General features: G+C 48.8%; 2 protein-coding genes across 2 annotated transcripts in view; both read right to left on the bottom strand.

Annotated features, from left to right (window-relative positions):
• Nucleotides 1–207: 207 nt before the first annotated feature.
• LOC130371151 (alpha-N-acetylgalactosaminide alpha-2,6-sialyltransferase 2-like) lies at nucleotides 208–12,932 on the bottom strand. Its single transcript, XM_056576818.1, has 11 exons — nucleotides 8,715–12,932; nucleotides 7,983–8,130; nucleotides 6,751–7,184; nucleotides 5,101–5,566; nucleotides 4,599–4,764; nucleotides 3,803–3,977; nucleotides 3,461–3,599; nucleotides 2,669–2,772; nucleotides 2,038–2,121; nucleotides 1,633–1,732; nucleotides 208–1,376 (listed from the first exon to the last, which is right to left on the bottom strand). The coding sequence occupies exons 3-11, from the start codon at nucleotides 6,903–6,905 to the stop codon at nucleotides 1,149–1,151; spliced, it is 1,617 nt and encodes a 538-aa protein (XP_056432793.1). The 5' UTR covers nucleotides 6,906–7,184; nucleotides 7,983–8,130; nucleotides 8,715–12,932; the 3' UTR covers nucleotides 208–1,148.
• Nucleotides 12,933–14,121: 1,189 nt separating this feature from the next.
• The window catches only part of cep131 (centrosomal protein 131), a 34,710-nt gene continuing 26,404 nt past the window's right edge, over nucleotides 14,122–22,427 (bottom strand). The window contains exons 22-27 of the mRNA XM_056576817.1: nucleotides 21,733–21,807; nucleotides 19,645–19,787; nucleotides 16,903–17,080; nucleotides 16,120–16,316; nucleotides 15,633–15,693; nucleotides 14,122–15,135 (exon numbers count right to left, since the gene is read on the bottom strand). Coding sequence (XP_056432792.1) covers nucleotides 15,064–15,135; nucleotides 15,633–15,693; nucleotides 16,120–16,316; nucleotides 16,903–17,080; nucleotides 19,645–19,787; nucleotides 21,733–21,807 — 726 coding nt within the window. The 3' untranslated portion in view covers nucleotides 14,122–15,063. The remainder of the gene's footprint in view (nucleotides 15,136–15,632; nucleotides 15,694–16,119; nucleotides 16,317–16,902; nucleotides 17,081–19,644; nucleotides 19,788–21,732; nucleotides 21,808–22,427) is intronic.

The raw sequence follows: 22,427 nt of genomic DNA on the forward strand, positions 1-22,427 counted from the left end.
ACTGTGAGCCATCAGGTAAAGAGACAGATCATTATCCAGCTGGGGATGCTCCAAGTAGCATTAGAGATATGCCAGACTTTCCTCATCCTGTCCTTAGCGTCAGCAGCAGATCTTTGTCACGCACCCCTCAGCCAGGGGTAACTCCCCATGGAGTCTGTTTTAAGCGTCCTCAAAGGGACGCTGTTCTTCCAACCAAACACAAAAAGGATGACGAGACAATACTTGAACCTGTTGTTAACCCCAGCAGGTCGGAGGTCACCCTTTTACTTGGAGACAAATTTCAGGAATCAAAATCACAGTCAGAAATTGTGCAATGCCAGTCTAAGTTTTTAGCCCTTAAATCACCCATTGATTCAACACCAGAAAGTCCTTCAACAGTATAAAAAAGATGTTCCCTGATTCGCGGAGTATCTTTGGCAGGACAAACTCTATGCAGTATATTTTACGGAGGCGCCGTTATTATTGTTTCGCAGCACAAAAAAACCTCATCTGCAGTCCACCAGTGAGGAGACGAGCGCTCTCCAGCGAGGTCCAGCTCCACTTCACGCCGTGGCCGTGAAGCCCGTCGTCGCAGGTGCTGCCGCCAACGCTCCCTGAAGAGTTGTCCCTGGAAACCCCCCTGCTCGGCCATGAGAGAAAGGGACGCTTTCTCCCCGTGTTGTCAGGGGAAACATCTTCAGTCCGTTAAAATATGTCCCCCAGCTCCACAATAGCACAGCTTGACACGGCTCCTTCGCCCTCCATGAGTTAACGCCACGGGGAGGAGGATCCTCAGAGTCATTTCTAAAATAATGTTTTTAAAATGCAGTTTGCATCGTAGACTACACACCAATGAAATTGCTTTAAAACAGAAATAAATTAAGTTTTTAAAATAAAAGACCGTTCTGTTTTTCTTCTGAATTTCAAGGCACACAGAAAGACTGGAGGAGAACGTCTGAGACAGGGTTCGGTCAAGGCAATCAGCCACAATGTGGTTTCCCATCAAGTCTACATTTTTACCTGTTAGCTTGACGAGAAAACCAACACAATTATTACGCCGTACACGAAAAGCCAAATAAAAATCTTAGAAAAAAAGCTTTGAGAGAAAAAAAACCTCAGTGTTCTTTTCCCAATCGGTCCTAAAAACGGCAGGTCCTCCGGCACCCAGATTACCCCGTCCCGTTACTCTGGGGGCCGTGTGTAGCTGGTCGGGGGCTCCTCGTGGTCGGCGGTCTCATGAACAGCCGCATGAGGCCAGCCTTGTGCAGCTGCTGCCACAGCGCCAGCTCCAAGCGGAACTCGTGGTTGGCGTAGAATATCACCTTGTGGTAGGTTTTGTCAAAGTAGTGGTCCGAGTACTTGCTATAGTCGGGCGTCATGAAGCCATAGGCGCTGACCTGCATGGCAAAGATGATCATAAACCACAAAGAAGATCCATCTTAGACACGAGGGTTAGGGTCATGGAGCAGTTGACGACCTTGTGAGTTGATATTATCCTCATAATGATAATAATAAAAAAGGGTGTTTATGACTGGATGCACACTTGATTATAACTAATTATATTGGGAACCAAAGTTCAGTGGAGATATGGTTATTATGTATATAACTAGTAAAACTAGTTACATGGTTAGAACACCTTTGTAACCTGGTTACCTGGTCACAGGTGTGCAGAGCAGCCAGAAGCATCACAGATCCCGTGGACGGACGGTAGATCCCCCTGTATCTCTTCTTCAGTGTTTGGGCTGTAAAGAACCTACCAGATGGGTTTCAATCAAAGAATGCAAAAGAATATTAAAAAAAGCGAATGGTGCATTGTGTAAGAGGCCCCCTATGGGTGGGGCAAGGGGCTGACAGTGTGGGCAGATGGGAGAAAATCTGCCCTCAGACGCATTCTACAGCGCCCTCTTCCCAACAACAGCACTCATTCATTAGAAACACAAACACTTCTGTCCATCCATGTAGATCTTCAGTGAACTCAGACCACCTCCCCAAACTCCACTCAAGTTGAACACTCAGCCTGTTCAACTGTTTGGTTGTTTATTGTATCGTCTGGCTCACCTGTTCCTGAGGTAGCGGATAAAGTCTGGGTGATACATCTTTAGCTTCTCCGCCGTCGCGTCCTCTCCGAAGTACTTTGGTGGACTGTGAAAACAAAACAAACGCAAATTATCGGGAACATGAAATGCAATTTTATAGTTTATTGCTACAAAGAAAGGTCGCAACACTGCAGAAGCAGATTGAACTGAGGAGCTGAATATATTCACATGTGTTGTGATTGACATTCTAGAATTGCAAATTTCAAATTTTCCCTTTATTTGTTTAACTCATAGCAATAAAGACCGGACATGCTGCATATAAGATAGAGTAGGGCTGCTTGATTATGGAAAAAAATCATAATCACGATTATTTTAGTCAATATTGACGATTATTTTGAGGTTTTTATTCAGCGTGTCTCTCTAAAAAATACTTTGGAACCGAGGACATTGAAATTTCACCTTAAAAAAAAGACACAAAATGGTCCAAAAGAAAACATATATGTATCCAGCTCTAAAAATCATAAAATAGAAACAAACGCTAAAATCGATACATACAAAACATTTTATTCATTAGAAAAGGTTCACAATCACACACGCACACAAACACACGCACACGCACATACACACACACACACACACACACACACGGTTACGTTTTGGATTTATCGTGGCCTCGCTCCACCGGTGTGTGTGTGGCGACAGCTTTCACCATCAGATAGTCCCGGTCATTGTCTGGAAGGAAGACATAACGCGTTTCCTGTAGAACAATGAGAGGGACGACAGAGAGACAGCATCAGAACGAGAGAGACTCAAAATAAAAACATGAAAAAGAAGAAGCAGTCAGTTGAGAAGCAGATATGAGGATTCCGACGGCAGTAACATAACCTTCAGCAATCCTTCAAGATTAAAAAAATAATACATTGAAGAGCAGTGCCCGAGTCTTGGTGACTGCTAGCATGTTATGAGTCAACAGGGTTATTTGAGCCTGCAGAACGCTGGCCAGCTGATGTGAAGTAGAGGACATGTTAAACATTATTTGAGTGAAGTGGTGATCAGACTCTAGCCGTGCTGTTATGTTACGACCAGGTCCTCGCTGTGAGGTCAGCAAAGGTTAATCAACACCACTCCAGGTAATCAAAGTCAATTAATCATTAAAGCCATCATCCAATCTATTATACGGGATAGAACAGTAACAGTTTCCAAAAGGAGTAGTACCAAACAATGTTTATCGATTGATCTGGTGGTGGTGCTGGTGGTGGTGGTGGTGGTGTTGATTGTGGTGGTGGTGGAGGTGGTGGTGATGGTGGGGGTGGTGGTGGTGGTAGTGGCACTGTGATGGGGGCAGTGGGGGTGGTGCTGGTGGAGGCGGTGGGGGTGGGGGTGATGGTACGGTGGTGTTGGTGGCGGTGGGGGTGCTGTGATGGCCATGGGGGGGTGGTTCTTACCTTGGACACCGGTGGCCCCCTGAAGCCCGCGCTACGGTAACCCCCCATGGAGTTCTTCATAGTGTTGGTGGAGAAGGTGTAGTGGGTGGTGCGGGTGCCCACATCCTTCTGGAAACCATCAAGGATAGCCCCGTTCGTCCTGAAGAGTTAGAGATATTAATATAGATATGGATACACCATGCACACACACACACACCAGACACACACACACACACACACACACACACACACACACACACACACACACACACACACACACACACACACACACACACACACACACACACACACACACACACACACACTCTATAGCTATTTGGGGACGGGGGAGACGGGGGCTACCTGAACACGTAGTCGTGGCCGTCGATCTCGGGCCCCTTGCCGGAGTCCTTCAAGATGCCCCCGTTGCCGACCACGGCGCAGCGGATGCACTGCGAGCCGTTCCGTCGGCGCTCCCAGTCGTCAAACATCTGGTGGTTGGCCGTGAGGTTGAGGACGGAGAGCGTGGCCTTCAGCGCTGAGGAGGAGGAGTGAGGAGGTTCAGAGGTGGACGCGCTTCATGTCATTCTGCCAGATCACTCCTGATCAGGACCACGCGTTTTGTCGTAATGGTAAATGGGCGATGGTCTGCATTCACACAGCTCTCTTCTAACCAGTGGCTACTCCAAGCGCTTCACAACATTGCCTCATATTCACCCGTTCATGCACACATTCACACACCGACGGCGGAGTCAGCCCCGCAGGGCGACAGCCAGCTGGTCAGCAGCAGTCAGGGTGAGGCGTCTCGCTCAGGGACACCTCGACACTCGGAGGAGCCGGGGATCGAACTAGCAACCTTCCGGTCACCAGCCTTCGCTCTACCTCCTGAGACACCATTTATCGAGCTCTCTAGACATAATCGACTGCTCATATCTGTTGTAGCGAGAGGCAACACAGTCCCACATTGGGTTGTGCACAATCAGGGATCCAGCTCTGTGGTAGCAGAACCTCTGGAGACAGCACAGAGCATGTGCAGGAAACAGAAACTGCAAAGGGGCGGAGCTTAGGCCTTGTTTCCCGTTTCGTTGCAAACATAATCTGCTGAAGACGACTTCTTTGTGCGAATGGATCGAAACAAATTACGAAAAATAATTCTTACAGTCATAATCCATCGAGGACCATCCGTAGGCTCCGTGAAACTGCTTCAGGCGTTGGTGCTGGTGCAGCGTGACGTCCTTGGCCCACTGGAGAACCGGAACGGTCCCCAGGAAACTTCCATTAAAGCCGGATGACGACCACTTCCTGGCGATGGAATCTGGGCAGGTCTGGGGGAGCAGATAGGGGACACTAATGGAATCATTACACCATCTTACTATAGCCGGTTTGAAGAGGATGCAGGAATCACCTTCTGCTGGTTCGAGAAACGGCCTGGTGCAGTTCCAACCACATGCTGATACAGTCCTCCCTATAGTATAGTTCATACAGACAGGGGGCGCCCCCCCTCTCTGCCCAGAGCAGTTAGGGTGAGGCGTCTTGCTCTGGGACACCTCGACACTAGTGATCGAACCAGCAGCCTTCCGGTTACCAGCCAACCCGCTCTACCTCCTGAGCTGCGGCTGCCCTATTGGACATTGGACAAATGGCGGGGGGGGGGGACTCACTGTCTGTGGTGGGATGTCTTCTTTGCTGTACGTGTCTCCAATGTAGGCCTCCTCGAAGGTCAGCACCCTGGGAGTGGGCTCAATGGGGGCTGGTCTAGACGTGGTTACCCTCGGTCCCCTGGCCGGCACCCTGGGAGTGGGCTCAATGGGGGCTGGTCTAGACGTGGTTACCCTCGCTCCCCTGGCCGGCACCCTGGGAGTGGGCTCAATGGGGGCTGGTCTAGACGTGGTTACCCTCGGTCCCCTGGCCGGCACCCTGGGAGTGGGCTCAATGGGGGCTGGTCTAGACGTGGTTACCCTCGCTCCCCTGGCCGGCGGCTGGCCGGCGGCAGCAGTGGTGGACGGCACTGGCCCCGGACTGGACGGGTCTGGGGCCACACTGCTCGGGTCAACACTGGAGGCCCCGGGGTCCTGGCCAAAGAGACTGTTGTTGAGCCGAAGGGGCCCCAGGCGATCTCCTGGAATGCTGCAAGGGGCAAAATACAGGGCTTATGGTAGATATCAAAGAAATAGCTTAGTTTCTGTCAAGTTCAAGGCACATGTCCACAGTGATCTGGTCTCAGCAGATACCTCGACTCTGTTGGTTGCTATGACATATTTGGAAGCTCAATCTGTAAATTTTTCCCAAAAGAATCTCACCAGAAGTAACCATTTAAAGGGTTTCATTTTCAACATTTTCTTCAAGGGGGGGCATCCCCCCGGACCCCCTAGCGTTGCTAGGTTATCAACTCACAGCAGCACCCACTGCTACTAAAGAATCTAGGGGAAACACTGCAAACACCGATAGATGATCAGCTGTTGGATAAGTGGATAACCGCCCTATTAAATATACAACAGGGCGGTTAAACAAACTAAATTCAATGAATACACCTCTGTTTCTTTCATAACATTGACAATGAGTCATCCTCAACATCTTCATCATCCGTCATCACCCGTCCCTCTCCTTCTGTTTTCAGTGTTGACTCTCTTCAGAGGATGGTGGCTTTGTACGTTCAGACACCGGGATCAAACTGAACATCTTGTTTTTCCCTCAGTGGACAGAAGGGCAGCTGCAGCCTCAGATAACAATGGTGCTGTCGCTGTGTGGTACGTGTCCTGAGAAACCTCTGCACCGACCCCACAAGTGGTTCCATTGTCCCTCTGAACGGCACGCAAGTCCAGCAACGAGGCACACAGGAAGATGTGCTTAGGGGATAATATTAAAGTGTAACCAGACCTGGTTAACGCCCAACTATGATCTGACAACACAAGGTAATTACACTCCACGGAGCAACACTGGGAGACGGAGTGTGTTATGAACCTTGACCCATACAGCGCCTTCTGGTCCACGAAATTAGAGAGCTTCCACTGCATGCCTGTGGGCAGGATAAGCACGCCCTTATTTGGAATGGCCAGGCATCCAGATTCAGCCATAAGCCCACAGAGACCGGCGGCTCCTCGCCAAATGAGCGGCTTGGCCCCGACCGGTCATTTACTGTCTGGAGATGGACCTCCACCAGACGGACGCCCCGCCCTGCTGCGTTGGCCCCAACGCTCCAACACGCCCGGTCCTACCAGAGGCCGTCCCACTGGAAGTCACCAGCCTGTTCTCCTGGTGTGAACCAGAATGGTGGGGTGCCCGTGTGTGTGGGGGTAGTTTAACCGACTTGCCTGCTTGGGGGGGAGGGGCTGGCTGCGTACCAGGCCCGCCCCAGGAGGTCCATGTGCCAGGGGGTCCACACCTCCAGGCTCACACTCATCAGGTAGAAGAGGGGCAGGCTGCCGGCCGCCAGGAGGCCGAACACGATGCGCAGCCGGGGCGCCATGGCACGCCGTCGCCCGGCCGCACGCCGCTCACAGGCCGCCGGCGGGGCTAGCGGTCCACTGAGGCCCCCGCCTTCCCCGGTGCACGGGGGGCCGCTGAGGGGGGGTGGAGGGCGGTCTCAGCGAGAGGAGGAGGAGGAGAGGACAGGGGGGGCCCCGTTGGGTGATCCCAGAGGGGCGGAGCCACAGGGGTATGGAGAAAACGTGGGCGGGGCCTCGTCCAATTAGGGGGCTCTCAAAGGGGGATTTAATTGGACGACAGCGGACTCTGTGCTCCTCCCCTAGAGAGACAAAGACAAACAAGTGTGAGCAAGAGATATTGGAGAGGAATAAGGATTGACTTAATCGTTCACTGTCATGTCACTTAAACTTTAACCATGTTACTGTCATGTTACCTAAACCAGCCATCATCCACACACTCCCACAGATGATTATTGGATCACAATCAAGACAAGAGACATCCAAAAAAAACATTCTCGGTTTCTATTGCATGTGTGACAAGAAACCTTTTAAACTAGGTAGATCGTTTTTAGCTATAGTGGCATGTTTTATGCTGAGCTCTAGAAAACACTCGTAAAGTTAAACCAGAACGACTGCATCTCTTTCAAACTCTTTTACTGTGTCAAAGACACAGCATACATGGCCTGTGTCATCAAATCCTATTCACGCCACAAGATAGGAATCGCTTGTTCAGCACATTTCTCCAATTTGATCCCAACAAACGAATTTTCCGAACGTCAAGATGAGCAGGGACGAAGGGGCGGAGTCGGAGAGAATGTTTAGCGGCGATAAGCCGAGGAGCGCCTCTTGATAACGGAAAGAAACAGACGAGGAAAGCACTGGCTCTACTCCTCCCAAAAACCCGAAGCATTTTAATAAATATAACCATGTGGGTATGTGTAAAAACGAAACGCTACAATAGTGAAATCACATGTAGCCTAGACATTTAGTTCATGACTGAAGTTACAAGTTTTGCATTTTTCTTTTTATTCCTCTAGTTAAAGGGTACATTCTAGGCATCTCATGGAGGCTTTCCCGGACCTTCTCCCGTACTACAATATGTGGTAAATTGCCCTCACCCGTTAAAAGGCAGGTTCAGTTCCTCTTCCCCCGTTATCGTGGAGCCTTTCCTTCCCAAGTTGAAAGCCCTTGCGCGTTGCTTAATCCGGTCATTTGTCGTTACTGACACACTCACACACACAGCCGGGCACAGCATGGGCGGACCCGCTGGTGAAATGAGAAACAGCTGCCGTCAATAGGCCGTCCCCCCTCAGCCCCACACTGGGGTCTAGGGCGGTCATTACTCAAATGTCTCTAATGACCGGAGAATGTGCGGAGAAACAGTTATTCGAAAAACAGTTGTGACATACTAGAGTCAAACAACTTCTGAGCGCATGCACACCGAACAAACACACACACACACACACACACACACACACACACACACACACACACACACACACACACACACACACACACACACACACACACACACACACACACACACACGGAGCTGTCAGATGACAAGCAGCGACATGCAGACGTGGATTCTTTTTGCATGTGCAGAAAACACACCAACTTTAGGATTCTTATCTCTACTTCCCCGTCCATGTCTCATACGCATTCTTCAGTCAGCACGGGGTAGCTCAGACCTCGAAGTATGCTTTCTTATGTTGAGTTAAGCCAAATAAAAGGAAACACATGCGACTGGGGGCTGGGGAGTCCGAACGGGGCCACCAGTGGCTCCAGCACATGAGGCCACGAGCTACAAACGCTGAACGACTGAAGAGGATAAAGTAGGTCAAATGTACCGTTCCAGACGTGACGTCGCTCTGGGCTTTAGAAAGGACAGCGACGAGCTGGAAAATGTCATATCATGGCTGCTGTAGGATAAATTGTAACAACTCAACCCAAAAAAGAAAAATATGAGTTCATAGTGGTCAAAACGCATACTTTTTTTAACTTTAAACTTTTTGACAATTGAGGTCTGGTATTTTTTCGTGCATTAACTTAAACCGATGATTAGTCCTAACATAATTTACTTACTCCTGAATAGCACAACTGAGACAGAGAGGAAACTGCAGTTAAATTGCCTGATTTGATAACAATGAACGCAGTCATCTTGAACCTTCAACTTTAATCTCGTCACAGAGAGATGCTTCCTGTGCTCAGAGCTTCTGATAGACCCGTCGGGCCGTCGTGATGAACCAAACCACAGAAGCACACCGCTTCCTCCGGTAGAGGAACGCTTTGCGACATCCAGTGGGCTCTCAGCAGGAAGCCCCGAGTTCTGCCTGCTGCTGCTGCTGCTGCTGCGGGCTGCTGGTTTACGGTGTGTTTTCAGCTTGTGTAACCAAGCCACGAAAACAATTGTCTCTAAATTAAACATCATGTGAAAACTAGAACCAAAAAAGTTTATTATCAACAACAAAAAATATAAAATTTCCTCCAGAAAATGCGGTGGGGGCTGTAGTAGGCCTACAAAGTGGGGTTGAAAATATTTTTTAACAAAGCCACATAGATTAAGACATAAAGAAACGTTAAATGGCTTAAATCAAGTGAAAGGATTTGAACAGAAGTTCAAAAGTCTAAATGGAGTAAACAATGTAAACATGCACACCATTTAAGAAAAAGTAAATGGTTGGAAACAAATAAAGTGACAGCCGAATGAAAAGCGCAAAGCATTGCTAAAAATGCAGAAATGTAAAAGGTCAAATGTGTTGGCCCGGCAGTGTTGCCAGGCCAATCTGGCAACGCTGCCGGAACGTCCTCCAAAAATAGCCCAATCTAGCGGGAAAAACGCCCAATCTGGCAACACTGCTGCACGTCCTCACGCTCCAGCGTCAACGTAAATCAATGAGACCAACTGAAAACGAAGCCGGTATGAACTAAAACTGTTATTCTGAATAAAGTTTATATGATATCGAAATTCCGTTTGGATATTATTGAAGATACGAGTGTGCAGATTTGGTAAAAGGTTTGAATGAAGGTTAACGGTTGAAATTTGACCGAGTTACGATGTCTTAAGTAATTTAAGTGTCAGAATGGGCAGACGGCTTAATGGGACCAACTGTAGAATATGACGGTTTGAAACTAAAACTGTGATTCTGAAGATAGTTTAAATGATATCGAAATTCAGTTTAGATATTATTGAAGATACAAGTGTGTAGATTTGTTAAAAGGTTTGAATGAAGGGAAACAGTTGAAATCCCATTGACTCCCATGGTAAAAAAAAGAAGATAATATTTGAAAAGTAGAATATCTTAAAAAGTATAAAATATTAAAAAAATCTGAAATAAGGCACGCAATTCCAAGCTATTCTGAATATTTTAAAATTTGAATGGAGTCTCTAGGTGAAAAATTGAGGAAGGAGATAGGTCCCAAAGTTTGTAGAGAATAATAAAGAAAAAGATAAAAGATAAAACTTATGAAGAACAATAGTTGAGCGCTGCATGCAGCACTCACCTAATTAATATAGCTGGGAGCAGCAAAGAGGGGGCCAAGCAGAATACAACTCCATAAACTAATTTTGGTGGACAGACGTAATTGGTTCGAAGGTTACATGATGACGTCTCAGTAATTTCACTTACAATGAAAGCTATTGGCAAATGGTTATCACAATGAAAATACATTGAAGTTGCTTTCTAAGGGCTGGAATAGACCTGCTGCTAACAACGCATCCGCCTACGGATCAGGGTTGCCATACGTATGCTGCGATCGTTTGGTGCGTTGATTGTGCACGTTGTCGCAAGGTAACATGGCGCTGATGCTGCCCAAATAATTTGGTGACGTTTGACCTCTAGGGTGGCATTAAAACCAAATCAAGTGTGATCATATCTCAGTCTATCTTTTATTTTTTGATGTGAAACTTGTTGAAAGAGATGAAGGCCGTGTGTTTGACGTAGATCTATCTTGTTGCTGTGGCTACTCTGGTGAGTAGCCACAGCAACAAGATAATTCTGCAAGCAGAATTGACCAGAGTAGCCACAGCAACAAGATGGATCTACGTCAAACACACGGCCTCCAGCACTTTCAACAAGATTCAAATATAATAAAAATAAATAATAAAAGATAGACTGAGATATGATCACACTCACTATGGTTTTAATGCCGCCCTAGAGGTCAAATGTCACCAAATGATTTGGGCATCATCAGGATAGAGTCATAAGACTATTGCTGCCTTCAAAACAATAAGCGTTTCCAGGAGGTTCGGACCTTAAGCTCGGAGGAAAGTTTAGTACGGAAAGAGTTTCGTGCGGAAGTAAAGCTTCCCGAGTTTTCCAAGATCACGTCACAACAATAGCCGGCCATCTCAATTGATAGACTAAAGTGAACCTGCAGCAAGCATTAAGAGGCAAATTAACACCCATTCTAACATTTGCATTGCGATACATTATAGCTTACAATTATAAAAATCCCCTGAAACACATCGCTCATGTTCAACCATCGCAAGCAGTTCTATTAACTGATGTATGATTCAGCAAAGAAGCACAAAAAGGGCCCCGCGGGCATCCATACTTGTCGTTATGAAGTCTAGTCTCACCAACAATCGGTTTTTCCAGTTTTATGTCATAGCCTACGAACATCTGAGGGGCGTTTCCTGAAAACTCTCGTTTCGAACGAAGGAAACGTTTACGTAAAGACACGAAAGAGCTTCCAAATCTCTGAGCTGTTTTGAAGGCGGCATATGAGCCAAGTTTGGTTCGGATACATGAAGTCATGGAGAGATATGAGCTCACTTCCTGTTTGACATCCCCCTGAGGTAAAAGGTCACAAAATTTGAAAAAGTTTGGCTATGATATTTTAAAGAGTTGCTGAGAAATGGGCTTACTTCCTGTTGGGTGGCTTCGCCGTCAAGTTTGATTGGCTGTCGCGGCCAAGTTAAAACACATCTTCAATAATTACTGCCCCCCCCTGGAGGTCTAAGGTCACCAAATTTTGTGGTGACCCCATGATGTGTCCCCATGATGATGTCATGGGTCTATGTACCAAGTTTTGTTATGATTTGTCAAAGGACTTTCTGAGAAATTGGCTTACTTCCTGTTTGGCAGCTTTGCCAAACAGGACTTTATTATTTTTGTCAGACTTTAAATAATAAAGTCTGACAAATAAGACCAAGAGAATAAGAGAATTTGATGAGTGTCCCCATGATGATGTCATGGGTCTATGTACCAAGTTTTGTTATGATTTTTCAAAGGCCTTTCTGAGAAATTGGCTTACTTCCTGTTTGTTTTACCCGCCCACCGTGACCTCACGGCCGGTGTTCGGCCAATTTGTGCTACCTATCAGATTTTGCTACCTAGTGGTTTTGCGTGCGCATGACGACGCGATTGAGTATTGGTATAAAATACAAATACTACACCTCTGAAATCTCCAATAAAGACAAAAACACTATCAAAATATGCTCCCCATATTCTTAAGAGTTTAAAGCGTTTAACCAATCGCAACAGACTTCCCTCTCGGTCCTCGCTCTGACTTCTTTTTGAAAGATGCTGAAATTGGTTTTGCAGAACTGAACAGTGAGAATAATAGGGGTATTTTTAACGTACAGGCATTTAACCCTATTCTAGTAGTAGCCCCCAAATGCAATTATTAACCTGGAAAAATCACCCCTTTAAAAACACCTGTTTTGTTTTGCTTTATCAAGAACTAACTCAACTAGTTATGGCAGGGCTGGTAGGTATTGTCTGGGAAATTACATTCCAACATAAGTATAAAATGAATCACATATCCTTAGTTCTTGCTCAAATATGTGCTCAAGTGTCTTTGTTCTCGTTCTGTCACGCTACTACACGCAATCAGATCCAAAACCGGTCCGGTCGCCAATCTGATTTCATAAACCTTGTTTGCCCCATGGCGAATTTTTCTTGCACTTGGCATCATAAATCACATATAAGCACAAAGCCATACACACATTCAGACAATGATAGACAGACTGACTGACTAAATAATATAAAAAGTCTGAAAAATAAGACTGATTATTCAAGGTACCTGATGCATTAGGGTGTCCCTCTACCTGAATTCAACCTGTTAATCAACTGAATACTCCTGGGCACAATTGATGTCAATGCCAGCGCCGCACCACAGTGTGCGGCCACACCACAGTGTGCGGCCACACCACAGTGTGCGGCCACACCAGGGTGTGGCCGCACCACAGTGACCGGCTCCGGTGTTCAGGATGAAGGAGCGGATCGAGAGATGCACACCAGGGAGCCGTTGGGTCATCTCGGGACGAGGAGGACTTTAATTCGTCGACAGTGGCAGCAATACGAATACTTAAAATAAAGGGGCTAGAGTAAACTTTATAAATCCTTAAACATATTGATAAAAAACGAATGGCATTCATTCAATGTCAGAATAAAAACTGACATACTGTACTCGGAGCATCCGAAAATAACATAGTTTTAGTTTAACTATTACAATAATTATAACCGTCCATATTGCGTTTGGCTTTTGCAGAAGGCATGCAAACTGTAGGACTAGTTGACTTGGGATTCTTTGTGCAAATACCAATACGAAACCATTCAGTGAAATGTGGGAACCGAAACAACATCAATACTACAAACAAAGGTAGCAAAGAGACTGAGAAAAGAGAATAAATACAAAAGGGATCCACAAAAATAAAAACAAACAAGCAATAAATATCTTCAGACATGGATATGAATTAGGGGGGGGCGGCCTTGGGAACACAGTGTCACCTATCCAGCGTATCGCCATGGTGACAGGTCCTCCCTCTCTTCCCCACAGGCCTTTAAACAGAGCAAGGTTCTAGAAGGAACCTCCCTGGGCTCGGTGAGAGCATGGCACTGCAGCGTATTGCTTTAAAAGAACCTCGACCGAAATAGAAAGCAAAACATACATTTAAAAAAAAAAAGGGAATTGGCGTCTCTCGCTGATGGCCGACGTGGGGAGGATCTCCTTCCCTCGGCCGTCCCTCGTCGTTAAATAATGGAAACAAACCAACTGGGTTTCAGATGTCACCAGACACCCCCATCCCCGCCTCGGCCACGGATCAGGGTTGCACGTAATCATGTGATGGTTTCCTAAGCACATTCCCCTGGGAGTGACGCTCTGACTCCTTCCTCCTTCCTCCCTCGCAGACCATAAACAAACCCCTCACATCTCGGACTGGAAACATGTAGTGTCAGGACCAGTCCGTCTCGTGTCAACACATCCCCTTCCGAGTTTGTCTCTCTCTCTCCCCCTCCCTCTCTCTCTCTCTCCCTCCCTCTCTCTCCCCCTCCCTCTCTCTCTCCCTCCCTCTCTCTCTGCCTCCTTGCCTCCTCTCTCTCTCCTTCCTTGTCCCTCTGTCCCTCCGTCTCTCTGTCTTTCCGTCTCTCTCTTATATAAGATGTCTCGGAGGAGCTAACCCACTAGCCACTGAAGTTACAGCAGGTCAGATTGGACCTTGTTCCAAGAGTCTCTGGTTCCACTCCCTGCCCCAGCCCCGGGGCAGGTATTTGGGGTTGAGGCCTTTTTTTACGGGATGAGAGACCTCTAATTACTGCTGCTCCTCCTGAGGTTTTGGGGTGGAGTGTGTGTGTGTGTTGGCATTTATGACCGGACCTCAAGGGGCGGGGCTTATTCGACTGTACTGCGGTCTCAGCTTTGGGTTTTGTCCGAAGAGATGTGTGAGTGTGTGTTTGGGGACTACCATTGATGTTGCAGATTAGTGTTTGGGTGTTTTCTATTTACCAAGGAACACTTTTTCTGGCGTTTTCCAATCCCAAAGCTATTCACCAGTCGATTTTTTTCTGCTCCTCCATTTTTGCTTGTACCGTATAGTGCAGTTCTTGTCTTACTTCTCTTTTAACCCTCTAGAGATTTTTAAGTTTGAAACAGAGTTAACCCTAGCCTACTTTCTTTTCACACACACACACACACACACACACACACACACACACACACACACACACACACACACACACACACACACACACACACACACACACACACACACACACACACACACACACACACACACACACACACACCCTTTGCCTGTCGTGTATAACTTGAGGTATATCGTACGGCGTCAGTCTCTTCTCTGGGGCCTTCTTGTTTCAGTCTGTTTGGGTTCCACCAACACAACCCCATCCACTGCGGAGGAATCCAGAAGTCTTGGTACGAGTGGGGCAGGGGGGTCAGCAGTGGGGGGGGCTATTTATCTAACAGCTGTTTCCTCTGTTGTTCCCACAGGGCCTCCAAGTGTTCCGCCCTCTTCAAAGCGGCCTATCACAGAACAGGGGGAGGACAGGGAGTTTTGATTGACATCAAGTGTGTGGCATGCTCACAGAGAGAAAGAGAAAGTGTGCGTGTGAGACAGACAGACAGACAGACAGAGAGAGAGGGAGAGACAGAGAGAGGGAGACAGACAGAGAGAGGAGAGAGACAGACAGAGAGAGGAGAGAGACAGACAGACAGACAGAGAGAGAGAGGGAGAGACAGAGAGAGGGAGACAGACAGAGAGAGGAGAGAGAGAGACAGACAGACAGAGAGAGAGAGGGAGAGACAGAGAGAGGGAGAGACAGAGAGAGGAAGACAGACAGACAGACAGACAGAGAAACAGAGAGAGGGAGACAGAGAGAGACAGACAGAGAGAGACAGACGGAGACAGAGAGAGAGACAGACAGACAGACAGAGACGGACCGAGACAGACGGAGACAGAGACAGAGACAGACAGAAAAGAGAGAGAGAGAGAGGGGGAGAGGGAGAGAGAGAGAGCTCACCTCATGCTGCTTCCGAAGGCTACTCACAGTCTCTTCTTTCTTCAAGATGGCCGACTTCACTCTGGAAAAACAGAGGCGAACACAAAGTATGAATTAGCATACGCGTTAATACACGTGTATGCTAATACACGTGTCGAAACGGAAACCAACTGAGACACTCACTCATAAGCAGAGGGCAGCACTAACAGGTGTCTCTCTGGAAGGGAAACTTAATCGCATGAGCCCGATTGGTGCAATATAGAAAATATTATTTATTATAAATATTCACAGAATACGCCACCACCAAGATGGTATAATACATTTTATTTATAGTGCCCTCTTCATCCAAAGATCTCAAAGAGCTGAAGGTTAAGGTTAGGCTAAGGTTCAAAACAAAACAAAAGAGAATAAAAACATCTCATTTTGGGGTAAGGGAGATAACTAAGATAACTCAGCTTGTGATAAGGTAAAAGAAGAACAACATCTAAAAGGGGGATGTGACCCCCACCTCTGGTGGACCTCGGCCAGCTCCGCCTCCTTCTCCCTGCTGACGCGCTCCACCTCCAGCCGCAGCCGGGCGCGCGCCTCCGCCACCTCCACCTTCATGCGCCGGTTCTCCTCCTCCGTGGCCACCAGCCGCTCTGCGAACTCCGTCCGGATGACCTCGGCCAGGCCTCGCCGCTCCGCCGACAGCTTGTCCCGGCTCTGTCCCATCGGTCCATGGATCATTGATCATTGTTCATTGATCGGGTCAGGCAGAACCTCACTCAGCACTGGGGGTCTGGCTTTGTTACAGGTTCTTATATAGATCTAGATCTATACATAGATCTATACATGTATAGATCTAGATCTATATATGGATCTATACATATATAGATCTAGATCTATAAGATATAGATCTATACATATATAGATCTATGTCTAGATCTATATATAGATCTAGATCTAGATATGGATCTATACATATATAGATCTAGATATAGATCTATACATATATAGATCGATATATGTATAGATCTATATATGTATAGATCTATATCTAGATCTAGATCTATATATGTATAGATCTATATATAGATCTAGATCTATATATAGATCTAGATCTATATATCTCAGATATAGATCGATACATATATAGACCTATACATATATAGATCTATACATGTATAGATCTATACATGTATAGATCTATACATGTATAGATCTATACATGTATAGATCTATACATATATAGATCTAGATCTATACGAGCTGAGCCAGAGGGGCGTGCCGTGCTGCCTGAGGAGCCCACCTGCACCACGTCCTCCATCTCCTGGTCCCTCTGCTGCAGACGGGCCTGCAGCCGCTGGAGCTCCGCCTCCGTCTCCGTCTGAAGCCTCCTGAGCTGCTGCTGCTTCTCCACCGCCGCCCGCTCAGACTGCTCCAGCTCCCGCAGCTCCACCTCGTACTGCTCCCGCACCCGCTTCACCCTGGGGTAGGAAGGGGAGGGGGGGGAGGAGGGGGAGGAGGAGGAGGACGAGGAGGAGGAGGGGGAGGAGGAGGAGGAGGAAGAGGAGGGGAAGGTGGGGGAGGAGGAGGTGGGGGAGGAGGAAGAGAGGGAGGAGGAGGAGGAGGGGGAGAGGGAGGGGGAGGGGGAGGAGGAGGAGGAGGGGGAGGGGGAGGAGAGGAGGAGGAGGGGGAGGGGGAGGGGGAGGAGGAGGAGGAGGGGGAGAGGGAGGACGAGGAGGAAGAAAGACACAAGCAACGTTGAAGACACCAGAAATGTCAGAAGGCGGACTTTGCCGGGGGGTGGTAAGTGGCATCACTTTGCCGGAGGGGTTGGGTGGGATGGCCCCTTTCTGGTCTCCATATCCCCTCCTCATAGGGTCACTTTGATCCCCCAAAGTGATCAATGCTACTCCACCAATAGACCTGAAATATAAGAATGTTTAACTAAGTAAAGGTAACAGTCTTCAGTGCGATAGAACGATATAATCCAGAACGGAGCGCCCACTGTCAGCGTTCCTGAGACAATAGAATACCTCTGTGTCTGATCGATTCTAGAGATAAAACACCTTTTATTTGTCCCCTGATGGTAAATATTGCGAAACTTAAGAGGTGGACCATACTTTCCTGAATGTGTTTACTAAGTGTAAATATTTAAACACAGTTCAAAACTTTATGGTCTTATGCGTATCCTCAATGTGTGTGGAAGAGACAGGCACCATGGGGGCTAGGATGGCAGCTGCACTGCTCCCAGGCTTTGGAACCCCCCCACACACATCTGTTCCAACCGGCTCTCTGTAAGCTCCAGCCCCCTCGTATCCCACCTGTCTTGTGTTTTATTCGATTGTTTTATGAATTGTGATGCCAACTTGTGTGAGTTATGTTGACTTTGAATTTGCTTTTGGTGTGCACACAGCTGGTGGATAACATCAGCGGAGGACTGTCAGCCTATCAGCACTCAGCACACAAAGCCACAGGATAACTGAAGTCCAGGGCTGCTTATCAGCGCTCGGCCAACAATAGGGTCACAATGGATAAAACAATACAAATGTGTGTGTGTTGGCGATGGCTGGTTGAAGCAGCCTCCCCTGGCCTGAGTCAGACTGCCTGGCTCTGGGGCTCGGTGAGGCAGCCTCCCCTGGCCTGAGTCAGACTGCCTGGCTCTGGGGCTCGGTGAGGCAGCCTCCCCTGGCCTGAGTCAGACTGCCTGGCTCTGGGGCTCGGTGAGGCAGCCCACCTGTGGTGCGTTGGTTAATGAATCACCCCAGGTCAAACCATGCATCAACAACACTCAGGGGGTGTAGTAATAATAATAATAATACATTTAATTTAGAGGCGCCTTTCAAGACACCCAAGGTCACCTTACAGAGCATATAGTCATCCTTCAAAACTATGTAAAACAGACTAGGAATAAAAGGAAAACAGAGGTTAAACATGAAGAATAATAATAATTAATAACACTCAAAGACGCCTAAAGTGAAGGGGGGACCTCACTAACCACCACCAATATGTAGCACCCACTTGGGTGATGCACGGCAGCCAATCGGTGCCAGAACGCTCACTACACACCAGCTTGAGGTGGAGAGTTAGGGATGAGGTGGAGAGTGAGGGAAAAGAACATTTAAACACTATCGACCATATTTAAACACTATCGATCACATTTAAACAATATCGACCACATGTAAACACCATCGCCCACATTTAAACATTATCACCCACATTTAAACACTATGGACCACACGTAAACCCTATCGACCACATTTAAACACTATCCCCCACATTTAAACACTATCGCCCACATTTAAACACTATGGACCACATTTAAACACTATGGACCACATGTAAACCCTATCGACCACATGTAAACCCTATCGACCATATATAAACACTATCGACCACATTTAAACACTCTGAACCTCTACAATAAACCGTTCCCCAACACCTCCAGCCTGGTCTCTCTGTCTGGAAGAATTAGCTCAGGAGGTAGAGAGCGGTTGTCTTGTAACCAAAAGGTTGCTAGTTTGATCCCCAGCTCCTCCTAGCTGAGTGTAGACGTGTCCCTGAGCAAGACACTTAACCCTGACAGCTCCTGACGAGCTGGCTGACGCCCTGCGTGGTGACTCGGCCGTTGGTGAGTCAATGTGGGTATTAACCGGTCGTGACTGGACCGTCGGCCGTCGGTGAGTCAATGTCAGTGGGTATTAACCGGTCGCGACTGGACAAAAGCGACTTAATTGCCATAATTGTAATTGGTGGAGCCTCCACCCAGGCTGAGTGAAGCCCTGTTACAACAGACCCTAATCCAGCACAAGCTCCCCACCCTCTCACCTGTTGTCGAACGCCCTCTCGCTCTCGCCCCGGGCGCCGCTGCTCTCCTCCTCCTCCCCCTCCCTCTCTCCTCCTCCCTCTCCCCCCCACCCCCTCCCTCCCTCCCCCTCTCACCTGTTGTCGGACGCCCTCTCGCTCTCGCCCCGGGCGCCGCTGCTCTCCTCCTCCTCCCCCTCCTCCCTCTCCCCCCCACCCCCCCCTCCCTCCCTCCCCCTCTCACCTGTTCTCGGCCGCCCTCTCGCTCTCGCCCCGGGCGCCGCTGCTCTCCTCCTCCAGCCTCCTGATGGCGAGCTCTATCTCCTGGTCGCGGCCGCGCCTCACCTCCTCCTTCAGCTCCCGCTCCCGGCCCAGCAGCCACGCCTCCTAGGGACACACACAGACACACACAGACACACACAGGGTCACACACAGGGTCACACGCACACACACACAGGGTCACACACACACACACACACACACACACACACACACACACACACACACACACACACACACACACACACACACACACACACAGGGTCACACACACACACACACACACACACACACACAGGGTCACACACACACACACACACACACACACACACACAGGGTCACACACACACAGGGTCACACACACACACACACAGGGTCACACACACACACACACACACACACACACACACACACACACACACACACACACACACACACACACACACACACACACACACACACACACACACACACACACACACACACACACACACACACACACAGGGTCAAACACACACAAACACAGGGTCAAACACACACACACACACACACACACACAGGGTCACACACACACAGGGTCAAACACACACACACACACACAGGGTCACACACACACACACACACACACACACAGGGTCAAACAAACACGCACTCAAACACACACACACACACACACACACACACACACACACACACACACACACACACACACAGGGTCAAACACACACACACACACAGGGTCAAACATTCACAAACACACAGGGTCACATACACAGGGTCAAACACACACACGCGCACATCAGAGATGGATATTAACACCCGCCACACGCCATTTGCGGGTGGATTTGTATGGTGGCGGGTGAATCGTGTCACTTCACCCGCCACTGTGTCGGGTAATACCTTCCAGTCAGGTCAGATCAAATTTGCATATTGAAAACATTCGTCACATGGCGCTGCACAGTTCCACGACCATTACTGTCAACGTCCGGCCCCCTTCTTCTGCTACGCCTCTCTTGCTGAACTGCGACTGTCAACATCCGGGATAATATACCGGTAACTAACAGCTCTCAAGTCTCACTCATTCGGCGTGAGACACACGCAATTCGGAAGAAGACGATGGGTGTGTCTCATAGACGTCATCGTCTTGCCGTCCCTCCCCGTTCTGTGATTGGTTCACTGTGTGTGAAATTAACTTTTTTGCCCACCAGCCACAGTGACAGTGGTGTTGAATGGGCCAAAAGGAGAGCAGCGACGCCCAGGGCGAGAGCGAGAGGGCCGCCGAGAACAGGTCGAGTGGGGAGCTTGTGCTGGATTACTGTCGGTTGTAACAGGGCTTCACTCCACCTGGGTGGAGGCTCCACCAATTACAATTATGGCAATTAAGTCGCTTTTGTCCAGTCGCGACCGGTTAATACCCACATTGACTCACCGACGGCCGAGTCACCACGCAGGGCGACAGCCAGCTCGTCAGGAGCTGTTAGGGTTAAGTGTCTTGCTCAAAAGTTAATTTCCATCCCTGGCGCACACACACACACACACAACAGGAAGCCTGCTCGTGTGTGTGTGGGCACACAGGGTCAAACATATACACACACACACACAAAGGGTAAAATACACACACACAGACACACGGGGTCAACACACAACAGGAAGCCCGCTCGCCTCTCTCCGTCGGGGGAAGTGACTCTCTGGTGTCACTCGTCGCTCTCGACGGGAGTGACGAGTGACACCTCCAGCACCACACAGGGCCTATTGTGGAGGTTGGAACCCGAGTTCAGCCAGTGTGTGTGTGTGTGTGTGTGTGTGTGTGTGTGTGTGTGTGTCTGAGCAGCCCCCATGGCCTCAGCCAGACGGGGAGGAGATATGGAGTAAAAAGGATCAGCATAGGGGACCCCAAGAAACCAGGGGGCAGGACACACACACACACACACACACACACACACACACACACACACACACACACACACACACACACACACACACACACACACACACACACACACACACACACACACACACACACACACACACACACACACACACACACACACACCTCTTTCTTCATGTAGTTCTCCTCCCAAGTCTGCTTTTCGATCTCCATCCGTTCTTTCAAAGACTTCATCTCCACCTTGGGCCAAACAAACAGTAACCCGTTAACCATCACCCACATAGGGCTGAACACCGCTGGAGGGGGGCCAGAGGGGCCGGGCCACAGCCCTCACCACGCCTGGTTGACCCTCCCTCCCCAGGCCTGGTTGACCCTCCCTCCCCAGGCCTGGTTGACCCTCCCTCCCCAGGCCTGGTTGACCCTCCCTCCCCAGGCCTGGTTGACCCTCCCTCCCCAGGCCTGGTTGACCCACCCTCCCCAGGCCTGGTTGACCCTCCCCAGGCCTGGTTGACCCTCCCTTCCCAGGACTGGTTGACCCTCCCTCCCCAGGCCTGGTTGACCTGCCCCAGGCCTGGTTGACCCTCCCCAGGCCTGGTTGACCCTCCCTTCCCAGGACTGGTTGACCCTCCCTCCCCAGGCCTGGTTGACCTGCCCCAGGCCTGGTTGACCCTCCCTCCCCAGGCCTGCTTGACCTGCCCCAGGCCTGGTTGACCCTCAAATGATACGACCCTAACTCAGCCAGCGACCGCGAGATCTCCCCATCATCACGTGTTTGGGACGAGGAAAACCTTGACTGTAGGGCAATTTACTGTACTGTACTGTTATGCATCATACTGTATCAAAGTGTAGTATACTTTATC

Source organism: Gadus chalcogrammus, chromosome 18 (genome assembly GCF_026213295.1).
Source record: "Gadus chalcogrammus isolate NIFS_2021 chromosome 18, NIFS_Gcha_1.0, whole genome shotgun sequence".
In the NCBI taxonomy this organism is placed as follows: Eukaryota; Metazoa; Chordata; class Actinopteri; order Gadiformes; family Gadidae; genus Gadus; species Gadus chalcogrammus.